At 48.0% G+C, this 16,268-nt stretch overlaps 1 protein-coding gene across 1 annotated transcript in view; it reads left to right on the top strand.

Annotated features, from left to right (window-relative positions):
* Nucleotides 1–1,889: 1,889 nt before the first annotated feature.
* The window catches only part of LOC142916613 (uncharacterized), a 30,541-nt gene continuing 16,162 nt past the window's right edge, over nucleotides 1,890–16,268 (top strand). Inside the window, exons 1-3 of the mRNA XM_076061759.1 lie at nucleotides 1,890–1,984; nucleotides 8,780–8,893; nucleotides 11,125–11,204. Coding sequence (XP_075917874.1) covers nucleotides 8,833–8,893; nucleotides 11,125–11,204 — 141 coding nt within the window. The 5' untranslated portion in view covers nucleotides 1,890–1,984; nucleotides 8,780–8,832. The remainder of the gene's footprint in view (nucleotides 1,985–8,779; nucleotides 8,894–11,124; nucleotides 11,205–16,268) is intronic.

Here is a 16,268-nt window from a genome sequence, read left to right as displayed (position 1 = left end):
TAGTGGTCTAATCACCACACAGTGTTGTTGTTGTTGCTGAGTGATTCACTTGGGGCCTTGACAATGCGTCTAGCTTAGTGGTCTAATCACCACACCGTGGTGTTGTTGTTGTTGGTGAGTAATTCACTTGGGGCCTTGACAATGTGTCTAGCTTAGTGGTCTAATCACCACACCGTGTTGTTGAGTGATTCACTTGGGGCCTTGACAATGTGTCTAGCTTAGTGGCCTAATCACCACACAGTGTTGTTGTTGTTGAGTGATTCACTTGGGGCCTTGACAATGTGTCTAGCTTAGTGGTCTAATCACCACACCTTGTTGTTGTTGAGTGATTCACTTGGGGCCTTGACAATGTGTCTAGCTTAGTGGTCTAATCACCACACCGTGGTGTTGTTGTTGAGTGATTCACTTGGGGCCTTGACAATGTGTCTAGCTTAGTGGTCTAATCACCACACAGTGTTGTTGTTGTTGAGTGATCCACTTGGGGCCTTGACAATGTGTCTAGCTTAGTGGTCTAATCACCACACCGTGGTGTTGTTGTTGTTGAGTGATTCACTTGGGGCCTTGACAATGTGACTAGCTTAGTGGTCTAATCACCACACCGTGTAGTTGTTGTTGAGTGATTCACTTGGGGCCTTGACAATGTGTCTAGCTTAGTGGTCTAATCACCACACCATGTTGTTGTTGAGTGATTCACTTGGGGCCTTGACAATGTGTCTAGCTTAGTGGTCTAATCACCACACCGTGTTGTTGAGTGATTCACTTGGGGCCTTGACAATGTGTATAGCTTAGTGGTCTAATCACCACACAGTGTTGTTGTTGTTGAGTGATTCACTTGGGGCCTTGACAATGTGTCTAGCTTAGTGGTCTAATCACCACACCGTGTTGTTGTTGTTGTTGAGTGATTCACTTGGGGCCTTGACAATGTGTCTAGCTTAGTGGTCTAATCACCACACTGTGTAGTTGTTGTTGAGTGATTCACTTGGGGCCTTGACAATGTGTCTAGCTTAGTGGTCTAATCACCACACCATGTTGTTGTTGAGTGATTCACTTGTGGCCTTGACAATGTGTCTAGCTTAGTGGTCTAATCACCACACTGTGTTGTTGTTGTTGAGTGATTCACTTGGGACCTTGACAATGTGTCTAGCTTAGTGGTCTAATCACCACACCATGGTGTTGTTGTTGTTGAGTGATTCACTTGGGGCCTTGACAATGTGTCTAGCTTAGTGGTCTAATCACCACACCGTGTTGTTTTGTTGTTGTTGAGTGATTCACTTGGGGCCTTGACAATGTGTCTAGCTTAGTGGTCTAATCACCACACCGTGGTGTTGTTGTTGTTGTTGAGTGATTCACTTGGGGCCTTGACAATGTGTCTAGCTTAGTGGTCTAATCACCAGACCGTGTTGTTGTTGTTGATTGATTCACTTGGGGCCTTGACAATGCGTCTAGCTTAGTGGTCTAATCACCACACCGTGGTGTTCTTGTTGTTGTTGAGTGATTCACTTGGGGCCTTGACAATGTGTCTAGCTTAGTGGTCTAATCACCACACCGTGGTGTTGTTGTTGAGTGATTCACTTGGGGCCTTGACAATGTGTCTAGCTTAGTGGTCTAATCACCAATATTTAACAGGCGACGTTTCGGGTAACGGACCTTTATCGCACGGTGCACGACCGGCGAGAATCGATATCCGGTGAGCGTCTGTGGCATCGATTAAACGGGAATAGGCCGATTCTAAAGGAATCTACAACCTTCGATTCCTTTACTCTCGATTTAAAGAGTCGATTCTTGGCGCGCGAGCGTCACTATTCTACTCACGCAGCGCGGCTTGGTGGTGGAGGTTTTTATTTTTAAAAGTTTTAACTTTCACGTCTCGTTAAGTTGCTTTAGGAGTCTGTAGTTGTACGAAGTATACCGCAAGGCGTACAGGCCGCAACAATCGAGGCGACTCCTGCGCCTACAATCGCCGGCGGATCAAAGCATCGCGAAGGTTGATTTGGGCCTAACTCTATCATCATCTGTGCCAGACGTCACGATCATCATCATCATTACAGAGAGATTGTTCACGATCATCATTACAGAGAGAGATTGTTCACGATCATCATCATTACAGAGAGAGATTGTTCACGATCATCATCATTACAGAGAGAGATTGTTCACGATCATCATCATCATTACAGAGAGAGATTGTTCACGATCATCATCATTACAGAGAGAGATTGTTCACGATCATCATCATTACAGAGAGAGAGATTGTTCACGATCATCATCATTATGGAGAGAGAGATTGTTCACGATCAGCATTATTACAGAGAGAGATTGTTCACGATCATCATCATCATTACAGAGAGAGATTGTTCACGATCATCATCATTACAGAGAGAGATTGTTCACGATCATCATTACAGAGAGAGAGATTGTTCACGATCATCATCATTATGGAGAGAGAGATTGTTCACGATCAGCATTATTACAGAGAGAGATTGTTCACGATCATCATCATTACAGAGAGACATTGTTCACGATCATCATCATCATTACAGAGAGAGATTGTTCACGATCATCATCATCATTACAGAGAGACATTGTTCACGATCATCATCATCATTACAGAGAGATTGTTGAGTGATTCACTTGGGGCCTTGACAATGCGTCTAGCTTAATGGTCTAATCACCACACCTTGGTGTTGTTGTTGTTGAGTGATTCACTTGGGGCCTTGACAATGCGTCTAGCTTAGTGGTCTAATCACCACACCTTGGTGTTGTTGTTGAGTGATTCACTTGGGGCCTTGACAATGTGTCTAGCTTAGTGGTCTAATCACCACACCGTGGTGTTGTTGTTGTTGAGTGATTCACTTGGGGCCTTGACAATGCGTCTAGCTTAGTGGTCTAATCACCACACCGTGTTGGTGTTGTTGTTGAGTGATTCACTTGGGGCCTTGACAATGTGTCTAGCTTAGTGGTCTAATCACCACACCTTGGTGTTGTTGAGTGATTCACTTGGGGCCTTGACAATGTGTCTAGCTTAGTGTTCTAATCACCACACTGTGTTGTTGTTGTTGTTGAGTGATTCACTTGGGGCCTTGACAATGTGTCTAGCTTAGTGGTCTAATCACCACACCTTGGTGTTGTTGTTGTTGAGTGATTCACTTGGGGCCTTGACAATGTGTCTAGCTTAGTGGTCTAATCACCACACCGTGGTGTTGTTGTTGTTGAGTGATTCACTTGGGGCCTTGACAATGCGTCTAGCTTAGTGGTCTAATCACCACACCGTGGTGTTGTTGTTGTTGAGTGATTCACTTGGGGCCTTGACAATGCGTCTAGCTTAATGGTCTAATCACCACACCTTGGTGTTGTTGTTGAGTGATTCACTTGGGGCCTTGACAATGCGTCTAGCTTAGTGGTCTAATCACCACACCTTGGTGTTGTTGTTGAGTGATTCACTTGGGGCCTTGACAATGTGTCTAGCTTAGTGGTCTAATCACCACACCTTGGTGTTGTTGTTGTTGTTGAGTGATTCACTTGGGGCCTTGACAATGTGTCTAGCTTAGTGGTCTAATCACCACACCTTGGTGTTATTGTTGTTGAGTGATTCACTTGGGGCCTTGACAATGTGTCTAGCTTAGTGGTCTAATCACCACACAGTGTTGTTGTTGTTGTTGAGTGATTCACTTGGGGCCTTGACAATGTGTCTAGCTTAGTGGTCTAATCACCACACAGTGTTGTTGTTGTTGAGTGATTCACTTGGGGCCTTGACAATGCGTCTAGCTTAGTGGTCTAATCACCACACCGTGGTGTTGTTGTTGTTGTTGGTGAGTAATTCACTTGGGGCCTTGACAATGTGTCTAGCTTAGTGGTCTAATCACCACACCGTGTTGTTGAGTGATTCACTTGGGGCCTTGACAATGTGTCTAGCTTAGTGGCCTAATCACCACACAGTGTTGTTGTTGTTGAGTGATTCACTTGGGGCCTTGACAATGTGTCTAGCTTAGTGGTCTAATCACCACACCTTGTTGTTGTTGAGTGATTCACTTGGGGCCTTGACAATGTGTCTAGCTTAGTGGTCTAATCACCACACTGTGGTGTTGTTGTTGAGTGATTCACTTGGGGCCTTGATAATGTGTCTAGCTTAGTGGTCTAATCACCACACAGTGTTGTTGTTGTTGAGTGATCCACTTGGGGCCTTGACAATGTGTCTAGCTTAGTGGTCTAATCACCACACCGTGGTGTTGTTGTTGTTGAGTGATTCACTTGGGGCCTTGACAATGTGACTAGCTTAGTAGTCTAATCACCACACCGTGTAGTTGTTGTTGAGTGATTCACTTGGGGCCTTGACAATGTGTCTAGCTTAGTGGTCTAATCACCACACCATGTTGTTGTTGAGTGATTCACTTGGGGCCTTGACAATGTGTCTAGCTTAGTGGTCTAATCACCACACCGTGTTGTTGAGTGATTCACTTGGGGCCTTGACAATGTGTCTAGCTTAGTGGTCTAATCACCACACAGTGTTGTTGTTGTTGAGTGATTCACTTGGGGCCTTGACAATGTGTCTAGCTTAGTGGTCTAATCACCACACCGTGTTGTTGTTGTTGTTGAGTGATTCACTTGGGGCCTTGACAATGTGTCTAGCTTAGTGGTCTAATCACCACACTGTGTAGTTGTTGTTGAGTGATTCACTTGGGGCCTTGACAATGTGTCTAGCTTAGTGGTCTAATCACCACACCATGTTGTTGTTGAGTGATTCACTTGTGGCCTTGACAATGTGTCTAGATTAGTGGTCTAATCACCACACTGTGTTGTTGTTGTTGAGTGATTCACTTGGGACCTTGACAATGTGTCTAGCTTAGTGGTCTAATCACCACACCATGGTGTTGTTGTTGTTGAGTGATTCACTTGGGGCCTTGACAATGTGTCTAGCTTAGTGGTCTAATCACCACACCGTGTTGTTTTGTTGTTGTTGAGTGATTCACTTGGGGCCTTGACAATGTGTCTAGCTTAGTGGTCTAATCACCACACCGTGGTGTTGTTGTTGTTGTTGAGTGATTCACTTGGGGCCTTGACAATGTGTCTAGCTTAGTGGTCTAATCACCAGACCGTGTTGTTGTTGTTGATTTATTCACTTGGGGCCTTGACAATGCGTCTAGCTTAGTGGTCTAATCACCACACCGTGGTGTTCTTGTTGTTGTTGAGTGATTCACTTGGGGCCTTGACAATGTGTCTAGCTTAGTGGTCTAATCACCACACCGTGGTGTTGTTGTTGAGTGATTCACTTGGGGCCTTGACAATGTGTCTAGCTTAGTGGTCTAATCACCACACCGTGTTGTTTTGTTGTTGTTGAGTGATTCACTTGGGGCCTTGACAATGCGTCTAGCTTAGTGGTCTAATCACCACACCTTGGTGTTGTTGTTGTTGAGTGATTCACTAGGGGCCTTGACAATGCGTCTAGCTTAGTGGTCTAATCACCACACCTTGGTGTTGTTGTTGAGTGATTCACTTGGGGCCTTGACAATGTGTCTAGCTTAGTGGTCTAATCACCACACCTTGGTGTTGTTGTTGTTGAGTGATTCACTTGGGGCCTTGACAATGTGTCTAGCTTAGTGGTCTAATCACCACACCTTGGTGTTGTTGTTGTTGAGTGATTCACTTGGGGCCTTGACAATGTGTCTAGCTTAGTGGTCTAATCACCACACAGTGTTGTTGTTGTTGTTGAGTGATTCACTTGGGGCCTTGACAATGTGTCTAGCTTAGTGGTCTAATCACCACACAGTGTTGTTGTTGTTGTTGAGTGATTCACTTGGGGCCTTGACAATGCGTCTAGCTTAGTGGTCTAATCACCACACCGTGGTGTTGTTGTTATTGGTGAGTAATTCACTTGGGGCCTTGACAATGTGTCTAGCTTAGTGGTCTAATCACCACACCGTGTTGTTGAGTGATTCACTTGGGGCCTTGACAATGTGTCTAGCTTAGTGGCCTAATCACCACACAGTGTTGTTGTTGTTGAGTGATTCACTTGTGGCCTTGACAATGTGTCTAGCTTAGTGGTCTAATCACCACACCTTGTTGTTGTTGAGTGATTCACTTGGGGCCTTGACAATGTGTCTAGCTTAGTGGTCTAATCACCACACCGTGGTGTTGTTGTTGAGTGATTCACTTGGGGCCTTGACAATGTGTCTAGCTTAGTGGTCTAATCACCACACAGTGTTGTTGTTGTTGAGTGATCCACTTGGGGCCTTGACAATGTGTCTAGCTTAGTGGTCTAATCACCACACCGTGGTGTTGTTGTTGTTGAGTGATTCACTTGGGGCCTTGACAATGTGTCTAGCTTAGTGGTCTAATCACCACACCGTGTAGTTGTTGTTGAGTGATTCACTTGGGGCCTTGACAATGTGTCTAGCTTAGTGGTCTAATCACCACACCATGTTGTTGTTGAGTGATTCACTTGGGGCCTTGACAATGTGTCTAGCTTAGTGGTCTAATCACCACACCGTGTTGTTGAGTGATTCACTTGGGGCCTTGACAATGTGTCTAGCTTAGTGGTCTAATCACCACACAGTGTTGTTGTTGTTGAGTGATTCACTTGGGGCCTTGACAATGTGTCTAGCTTAGTGGTCTAATCACCACACCGTGTTGTTGTTGTTGTTGAGTGATTCACTTGGGGCCTTGACAATGTGTCTAGCTTAGTGGTCTAATCACCACACCGTGTAGTTGTTGTTGAGTGATTCACTTGGGGCCTTGACAATGTGTCTAGCTTAGTGGTCTAATCACCACACCATGTTGTTGTTGAGTGATTCACTTGTGGCCTTGACAATGTGTCTAGCTTAGTGGTCTAATCACCACACTGTGTTGTTGTTGTTGAGTGATTCACTTGGGACCTTGACAATGTGTCTAGCTTAGTGGTCTAATCACCACACCATGGTGTTGTTGTTGTTGAGTGATTCACTTGGGGCCTTGACAATGTGTCTAGCTTAGTGGTCTAATCACCACACCGTGTTGTTTTGTTGTTGTTGAGTGATTCACTTGGGGCCTTGACAATGTGTCTAGCTTAGTGGTCTAATCACCACACCGTGGTGTTGTTGTTGTTGTTGAGTGATTCACTTGGGGCCTTGACAATGTGTCTAGCTTAGTGGTCTAATCACCAGACCGTGTTGTTGTTGTTGATTGATTCACTTGGGGCCTTGACAATGCGTCTAGCTTAGTGGTCTAATCACCACACCGTGGTGTTCTTGTTGTTGTTGAGTGATTCACTTGGGGCCTTGACAATGTGTCTAGCTTAGTGGTCTAATCACCACACCGTGGTGTTGTTGTTGAGTGATTCACTTGGGGCCTTGACAATGTGTCTAGCTTAGTGGTCTAATCACCACACCGTGTTGTTGTTGTTGAGTGATTCACTTCGGGCCTTCCAACACCGCCGGCGATGATTATCTCAACCGGTTCTGGGACTCCCCTAGGTCGACTCAGCCTCAAATGAGTAGCTGGTGTAGCGGTGTGTAGTAGTAAAACATCGCTAGCACTGGGGAGACAAAGGCGGCCGGGCGTGGTGCTGGCCACCCACCCCCCTCGTGTGCCACAGTGCCGGTAGCCTTCATAGCTGCTGCTCGCTAACAGCACTTGCCCCTACAGCCTGTTACAGGCTACACGGTGTGGGATCTTTGTGTTATTGTTTGGTGTAAACATGTCAACATGTTGTGAAATTCTATTCCCGTGGACGTCGAGGGGATGGCCATACCCTGGGCACGCCAGGTGAAGGCAGTGGCAGCAAGTATTCAAATCGCCATCACTTTCCATCTCTTTGGGGGGGGTTTGAGTGTTTCCCCCTCGCACGCCACGTGGAGTTTTCTCCCGGTGCTGCGATTTCCTCCCACACGTGTATAATAACAATAATAAGCACAACTGTTATTACATCTTAAAATAAAATAAAAACTAAATGCAGGACACTTAAGAAAAAACAAATTTCACTCGATGTGGCTCTTGGATCAATAGGCACGTGTCAGCTAATTATAGCATTGTGTGGTCACAATGATCAGGAGCACGGGGTAGGCCTTACGTTGAGGGAACTCCATTTGAAGAACTTTGATGTTAAGCTAGATTCATCTTCTTTGGTTCTTTCGGTAAAGTCACCACCACGTAGAATGAGAATAAAATAATAAATTAATAAAATAAAATAACACGATAAAATTCTCACGACGTTTCGGCCACAACACAAGTGGCCTTCATCAGGTGAAGGGACAGCGCTCGCTCCAGCGCTGTCCTCTAGACAGTCTCGTCCCTTCATCTGATGAAGGCCACTTGTGTTGTGGCCGAAACGTCGTGAGAATTTTATTGTGTTATTTTATTTTATCAATTTATTATTTTATTCTCTTTCTACGTGATGGTGACTTTACCGAAAGAACCAAAGAAGATGAATCCTTGCAGTCACGAAAGCTTTAAATCGACAAATGAATCTAGATTCTCATTGTCAGTGCAGCAAAGCACAAAATCAATACAGTAACACCATGAAAATACAATTACCGATTGACGTATTGGGAAACTTGTTGCATTCGTATTTTTGAAAAATGTAAAAATTGCAGCAACAACGCTGTTTGCCCCCACCTCCATTAACGCTACAGCGTAAACAGACGGGCGGTGGCAATTAAAAAAAATGATTCCCATTTAAACTTGTAAGTTGCTTTGCCGAGAGATCTCGCTGGTGCCATCTGGATTGCTCTGCAGCAGTGGCGCTGTCTTAATAAATTCCACATTTGTTTTTTTCTTGCGTGCACGTACACGGTGTCTGTGCGTCATGCAGGAAGACGGCTATCGGAGGAGTGTGCAAAGAATACAACATGGAGGGGAACGACAATGAAACCTTCAGCCGAAATTTGGGCAGCAGTTTTTCCACGCTCCCCGACTTCAAAATACGGTGCATCTTGGGCAGTGTTTCAGAGAATGAACGAGGTCACCGTCAATCTAGGCAGGTCCGGGAGCCATCGAGCCGTGGCCAGAGTCAGCTAGGGCAAGGTCGCGGTCAAACGGGGCCATTCCAGGTGATGTTGGGTCACGGGTGGTGTCAGATGGGACAAGGTGAAGGTCAATCTGGTGGGCAAATCCAGGGGCCATCGGTTCAAGGTTGGGGTAATAAAGGGCAGGGTCAGCCGGGGGAAGGCGACGGAGTGGCAATTCAAGGCCACAATCAGCCAGGGCAGGGGCCTTCGATTCAAGGTTGGGGTAATAAAGGGCAGGGTCAGCCGGGGGAAGGCGACGGAGTGGCAATTCAAGGCCACAATCAGCCAGGGCAGGGGCCATCGACTCAAGGTTGGGGTAATAAAGGGCAGGGTCAGCCGGGGGAAGGCGACGGAGTGGCAATTCAAGGCCACAATCAGCCAGGGCAGAGCCAATATCACGACGGGAAAAAAAAACCCCAATTGGGCCGAGGTCAGACTCAGCCAAAACAGGGTCAGCGTCAACCCGAGCAGGGCCAGGGACTGTCAGGGCACGCCCATGGTCTGCTGGGGCAAGGCCGAGGTCAACCTAATCAGGGCCTGAGTCAGCCAAGGCAATCTCATTGTCCACTGGGCCAAGTCCAGGAGCCATTGGGTCACGCTTGGGGTCAACTTGGACAAGGTCAAGTGGGTCGTGGTGAAACTGGACAGGTTCAACAAGGTCAAGCACAGAGGATGCTATTGCAAGGTCAGTCAACTTGGTCATGGTCAAGGGACACCGCCAAGGTCAAGGTATTCCTTTCAGCTGTAGATCATGGCCCCGTGTATCGCCTGGCTCCAATCTGTAAACCAATCGCGCCGCGTATTTTACTTAAAACGATCTCAATCCTCCGATGTCCACATTGATCGCCGAGCACGAATTCCGCTTGCGCTTTTCAACCGGCGTTTAACGTCAGAAGTACGGTGCGGTGCTCTGCTTAGTCATTGACGATAACGATGGTTAGGCAGCGCTTGCCCCAGGAACGCAAGAGGCGGTACGTCCGTCACGCCGCGATGAAAAGCGGCTCGGCCTAGGTGTGCGTGCCTAGGGCAGGTGTACCGCGTTGGCTAGGAGACGTTAACTACCTCGCCTGGTACGCAGGAGGGTCGTGGGTTCGATCCCGACCCCTGACGCCTGTTGCTGTGTATTTGGAGTTTGCGTGTCTCTCTCTCATCATCATCATCACGGTGGCTAGGAGACGTTAACTACCTCGCCCGGTACGCAGGAGGTCGTGGGTTCGATCCCGACCCCTGACGCCTGTTGCTGTGTATTTGGAGTTTGCGTGTCTCTCTCTCATCATCATCATCACGGTGGCTAGGAGATGTTAACTACCTCGCCCGGTACGCAGGAGGGTCGTGGGTTCGATCCCAACCCTGACGCCTGTTGCTGTGTATTTGGAGTTTGCGTGTCTCTCTCTCATCATCATCATCATCACGCTGGCTAGGAGATGTTAACTACCTCGCCCGGTACGCAGGAGGGGCATGGGTTCGATCCCGACCCCTGACGCCCGTGCGTTTGAAAGTTTGCGCGTTCTCCCCACGGCGGTGTTGATGTTGCTCCATGCCCTGCGTTGTTTCCCCGCGCATTTAGAAAAACGTGACGTTTAAGAGTAATGCGGCTGATATACATTGACACGTGGTGATGAACCACTTTGTTGAGCTTATCAACTGTGGCCAGGTCGCTTCTGAACAAGAGCTACGTATCCGAGCGGGCTCTTACGTGGTAAAATAACAAGTTTAGTTTCGTTTAGTTGATGGGTTCCTTTAATGCTGGCTTTTGTCTCCAAAGTTTTTTTGGGAAAAAACTTTTGGTCAGTTCGCCGATTTTTCTACAGGGCAAGCACTTTATATCAGAACGCAATTTTACTGAAGATTTATTCATATTTATGATGCTCATCATAACCTCTCATTGCCGACAGACACCCCGACTGAGCTGAGCACTAAACCTCAGTTGGAAAGTTCTAAAAAGCGATACGTGTGTCAACGTGTACCAATGTACATCTCGTGCGGTGCTATTATGAACGATGTACTTTAATACTCTTTGGTTCTATTGGGTAAAGTCACGTAGGTGAAAATAAACCCAATAGAACCAAAGAGTATGGATCCTAGCAGTCACGAAAGCTTTAAATCTAGGATGTACTTTAACTTAATTGTGCGCAATTTTTGTTCGCAGCTCAAGCAAACATCACTGAGCAGCATCAACCTCGGCAGAGCACGCCACCGCCGCCGCCGCTGCCGCTTGATGGGCAAGAGGCAAGATGACTCGCTGATCACATTGAAACGTGTCCACAGATGTGCATCGTTATTTCACATTAATAATACGGTCATTCTAAGAAAATACCGATTCATCTAGTTTCATATTCTCGGTTCTTTCGGTAAAGTCACCACGTAGAAGGGAAACGATACAATAATAAAAATATAAAACAATAAAATTATCGCGACGTTTCAAACATCTGAACAAGCTGCCAAATCGCTCTCCGTGGTACTGACGTTTAAAAAAAACTTTTTTCAAATTTTCTTGCTGTGGTTTTCACACCTGACGATGATCGCTGCTTGTGTTGCAGTCGAAACGTCGTGATAATTTTATTGTTTCCCTTTCTACGTGGCGGTGACTTTACCGAAAGAACCGAGAATGTGAATCACTGCAGTCGTGAAAGCTTCAAGTGAAAATTTATTTAGTTTCACGAAGCTTGGGGCTGCTGCCACGGTGCGCAATGGTTCAGCACGCTGGACTTGCGGTCCACAAGGTCGTGATGTCCAGGCGTGCCAGGTTTAATAGGCACGTGTCTACAATGTCCCACCTCTGTCCACTCTGCAGTATATATTGGTACACCGCAGTTGAATGGCAGGCCGCATGTGGTGGGGTAAAGTGTGGGTACTACCATCACTTCCAAGACGTCTCCCCAGCGTGGAGGAGTTCAGCCCCTAGTGAGGGTTTCTCTACCAAGACGTCTTGAACAGCGTGGAAGAGTTCAGCCCCTAGTGAGGGTGTCTTTACCAAGACGTCTTGAACAGCGTGGAAGAGTTCAGCCCCTAGTGAGGGCTTCTCTACCAAGACATCTTGAACAGCGTGGAAGAGTTCAGTCTCTAGTGAGGGTTTCTCTTCCAAGACATCTTGAACAGCGTGGAAGAGTTCAGCCCCTAGTGAGGGTTTCTCTTCCAAGACGTCTTGAACAGCGTGGAAGAGTTCAGCCCCTAGTGAGGGTTTCTCTTCCAAGACGTCTTGAACAGCGTGGAAGAGTTCAGCCCCTAGTGAGGGTTTCTCTTCCAAGATGTCTTGAACAGCGTGGAAGAGTTCATCCCCTAGTGAGGGTTTCTCTACCAAGACGTCTTGAACAGCGTGGAAGAGTTCAGCCCCTAGTGAGGGTTCCTCTACCAATACGTCTTGAACGGCGTGGAAGAGTTCAGCCCCTAGTGAGGGTTTCACTTCCAAGACGTCTTGAACAGCGTGGAAGAGTTCAGCCCCTAGTGAGGGTTTCTCTACCAAGACGTCTTGAACGGCGTGGAAGAGTTCAGCCCCTAGTGAGGGTTCCTCTACCAAGACGTCTTGAACAGCGTGGAAGAGTTCAGCCCCTAGTGAGGGTTTCTCTTCCTTTAAGACGTCTTGAACAGCGTGGAAGAGTTCAGCCCCTAGTGAGGGTTTCTCTTCCAAGACGTCTTGAACAGCGTGGAAGAGTTCAGCCCCTAGTGAGGGTTTCTCTACCAAGACATCTTGAACAGCGTGGAAGAGTTCAGCCCCTAGTGAGGGTTTCTCTTCCAAGACGTCTTGAACAGCGTGGAAGAGTTCAGCCCCTAGTGAGGGTTCCTCTACCAAGACGTCTTGAACAGCGTGGAAGAGTTCAGCCCCTAGTGAGGGTTTCTCTACCAAGACGTCTTGAACAGCGTGGAAGAGTTCAGCCCCTAGTGAGGGTTTCTCTTCCAAGACGTCTTGAACAGCGTGGAAGAGTTCAGCCCCTAGTGAGGGTTTCTCTTCCAAGATGTCTTGAACAGCGTGGAAGAGTTCAGCCCCTAGTGAAGGTTTCTCTACCAAGACGTCTTGAACAGCGTGGAAGAGTTCAGCCCCTAGTGAGGGTTCCTCTACCAAGACGTCTTGAACGGCGTGGAAGAGTTCAGCCCCTAGTGAGGGTTTCACTTCCAAGGCGTCTTGAACAGCGTGGAAGAGTTCAGCCCCTAGTGAGGGTTTCTCTACCAAGACGTCTTGAACGGCGTGGAAGAGTTCAGCCCCTAGTGAGGGTTCCTCTACCAAGACGTCTTGAACAGCGTGGAAGAGTTCAGCCCCTAGTGAGGGTTTCTCTTCCTTTAAGACGTCTTGAACAGCGTGGAAGAGTTCAGCCCCTAGTGAGGGTTTCTCTTCCAAGACGTCTTGAACAGCGTGGAAGAGTTCAGCCCCTAGTGAGGGTTTCTCTACGAAGACGTCTTGAACAGCGTGGAAGAGTTCAGCCCCTAGTGAGGGTTTCTCTTCCAAGACGTCTTGAACAGCGTGGAAGAGTTCAGCCCCTAGTGAGGGCTTCTCTACCAAGACATCTTGAACAGCGTGGAAGAGTTCAGTCTCTAGTGAGGGTTTCTCTACCAAGACATCTTGAACAGCGTGGAAGAGTTCAGCCCCTAGTGAGGGTTTCTCTTCCAAGACGTCTTGAACAGCGTGGAAGAGTTCAGCCCCTAGTGAGGGTTCCTCTACCAAGACGTCTTGAACAGCGTGGAAGAGTTCAGCCACTAGTGAGGGTTCCTCTACCAAGACGTCTTGAACAGCGTGGAAGAGTTCAGCCCCTAGTGAGGGTTTCTCTACCAAGAGGTCTTGAACAGCGTGGAAGAGTTCAGCCCCTAGTGAGGGTTTCTCTTCCAAGACGTCTTGAACAGCGTGGAAGAGTTCAGCCCCTAGTGAGGGTTTCTCTTCCACGATGTCTTGAACAGCGTGGAAGAGTTCAGCCCCTAGTGAGGGTTTCTCTACCAAGACGTCTTGAACAGCGTGGAAGAGTTCAGCCCCTAGTGAGGGTTCCTCTACCAAGACGTCTTGAACGGCGTGGAAGAGTTCAGCCCCTAGTGAGGGTTTCACTTCCAAGACGTCTTGAACAGCGTGGAAGAGTTCAGCCCCTAGTGAGGGTTTCTCTACCAAGACGTCTTGAACGGCGTGGAAGAGTTCAGCCCCTAGTGAGGGTTCCTCTACCAAGACGTCTTGAACAGCGTGGAAGAGTTCAGCCCCTAGTGAGGGTTTCTCTTCCAAGACGTCTTGAACAGCGTGGAAGAGTTCAGCCCCTAGTGAGGGTTTCTCTTCCAAGACGTCTTGAACAGCGTGGAAGAGTTTAGCCCTTAGTGAGGGTTTCTCTTCCACGACGTCTTGAACAGCGTGGAAGAGTTTAGCCCCTAGTGAGGGTTTCTCTTCCAAGATGTCTTGAACAGCGTGGAAGAGTTCATCCCCTAGTGAGGGTTTCTCTACCAAGACGTCTTGAACAGCGTGGAAGAGTTCAGCCCCTAGTGAGGGTTCCTCTACCAAGACGTCTTGAACGGCGTGGAAGAGTTCAGCCCCTAGTGAGGGTTTCACTTCCAAGACGTCTTGAACAGCGTGGAAGAGTTCAGCCCCTAGTGAGGGTTTCTCTACCAAGACGTCTTGAACGGCATGGAAGAGTTCAGCCCCTAGTGAGGGTTCCTCTACCAAGACGTCTTGAACAGCGTGGAAGAGTTCAGCCCCTAGTGAGGGTTTCTCTTCCTTTAAGACGTCTTGAACAGCGTGGAAGAGTTCAGCCCCTAGTGAGGGTTTCTCTTCCAAGACGTCTTGAACAGCGTGGAAGAGTTCAGCCCCTAGTGAGGGTTTCTCTACCAAGACATCTTGAACAGCGTGGAAGAGTTCAGCCCCTAGTGAGGGTTTCTCTTCCAAGACGTCTTGAACAGCGTGGAAGAGTTCAGCCCCTAGTGAGGGTTCCTCTACCAAGACGTCTTGAACAGCGTGGAAGAGTTCAGCCCCTAGTGAGGGTTTCTCTACCAAGACGTCTTGAACAGCGTGGAAGAGTTCAGCCCCTAGTGAGGGTTTCTCTTCCAAGACGTCTTGAACAGCGTGGAAGAGTTCAGCCCCTAGTGAGGGTTTCTCTTCCAAGATGTCTTGAACAGCGTGGAAGAGTTCAGCCCCTAGTGAAGGTTTCTCTACCAAGACGTCTTGAACAGCGTGGAAGAGTTCAGCCCCTAGTGAGGGTTCCTCTACCAAGACGTCTTGAACGGCGTGGAAGAGTTCAGCCCCTAGTGAGGGTTTCACTTCCAAGGCGTCTTGAACAGCGTGGAAGAGTTCAGCCCCTAGTGAGGGTTTCTCTACCAAGACGTCTTGAACGGCGTGGAAGAGTTCAGCCCCTAGTGAGGGTTCCTCTACCAAGACGTCTTGAACAGCGTGGAAGAGTTCAGCCCCTAGTGAGGGTTTCTCTTCCTTTAAGACGTCTTGAACAGCGTGGAAGAGTTCAGCCCCTAGTGAGGGTTTCTCTTCCAAGACGTCTTGAACAGCGTGGAAGAGTTCAGCCCCTAGTGAGGGTTTCTCTACGAAGACGTCTTGAACAGCGTGGAAGAGTTCAGCCCCTAGTGAGGGTTTCTCTTCCAAGACGTCTTGAACAGCGTGGAAGAGTTCAGCCCCTAGTGAGGGCTTCTCTACCAAGACATCTTGAACAGCGTGGAAGAGTTCAGTCTCTAGTGAGGGTTTCTCTACCAAGACATCTTGAACAGCGTGGAAGAGTTCAGCCCCTAGTGAGGGTTTCTCTTCCAAGACGTCTTGAACAGCGTGGAAGAGTTCAGCCCCTAGTGAGGGTTCCTCTACCAAGACGTCTTGAACAGCGTGGAAGAGTTCAGCCACTAGTGAGGGTTCCTCTACCAAGACGTCTTGAACAGCGTGGAAGAGTTCAGCCCCTAGTGAGGGTTTCTCTACCAAGAGGTCTTGAACAGCGTGGAAGAGTTCAGCCCCTAGTGAGGGTTTCTCTTCCAAGACGTCTTGAACAGCGTGGAAGAGTTCAGCCCCTAGTGAGGGTTTCTCTTCCAAGATGTCTTGAACAGCGTGGAAGAGTTCAGCCCCTAGTGAGGGTTTCTCTACCAAGACGTCTTGAACAGCGTGGAAGAGTTCAGCCCCTAGTGAGGGTTCCTCTACCAAGACGTCTTGAACGGCGTGGAAGAGTTCAGCCCCTAGTGAGGGTTTCACTTCCAAGACGTCTTGAACAGCGTGGAAGAGTTCAGCCCCTAGTGAGGGTTTCTCTACCAAGACGTCTTGAACAGCGTGGAAGAGTTCAGCCCCTAGTGAGGGTTCCTCTACCAAGACGTCTTGAACAGCGTGGAAGAGTTCAGCCCCTAGTG

Source organism: Petromyzon marinus, unplaced genomic scaffold, assembly GCF_048934315.1.
Source record: "Petromyzon marinus isolate PM22_M1 ecotype Great Lakes invasive population unplaced genomic scaffold, UKy_Petmar_22M1.pri1.0 PM_G_Scaffold_4, whole genome shotgun sequence".
In the NCBI taxonomy this organism is placed as follows: domain Eukaryota; kingdom Metazoa; phylum Chordata; class Hyperoartia; order Petromyzontiformes; family Petromyzontidae; genus Petromyzon; species Petromyzon marinus.
The sequence above is the reverse complement of the archived record's forward strand: the minus strand, read 5'-3'. Positions and strand labels throughout refer to the sequence as shown.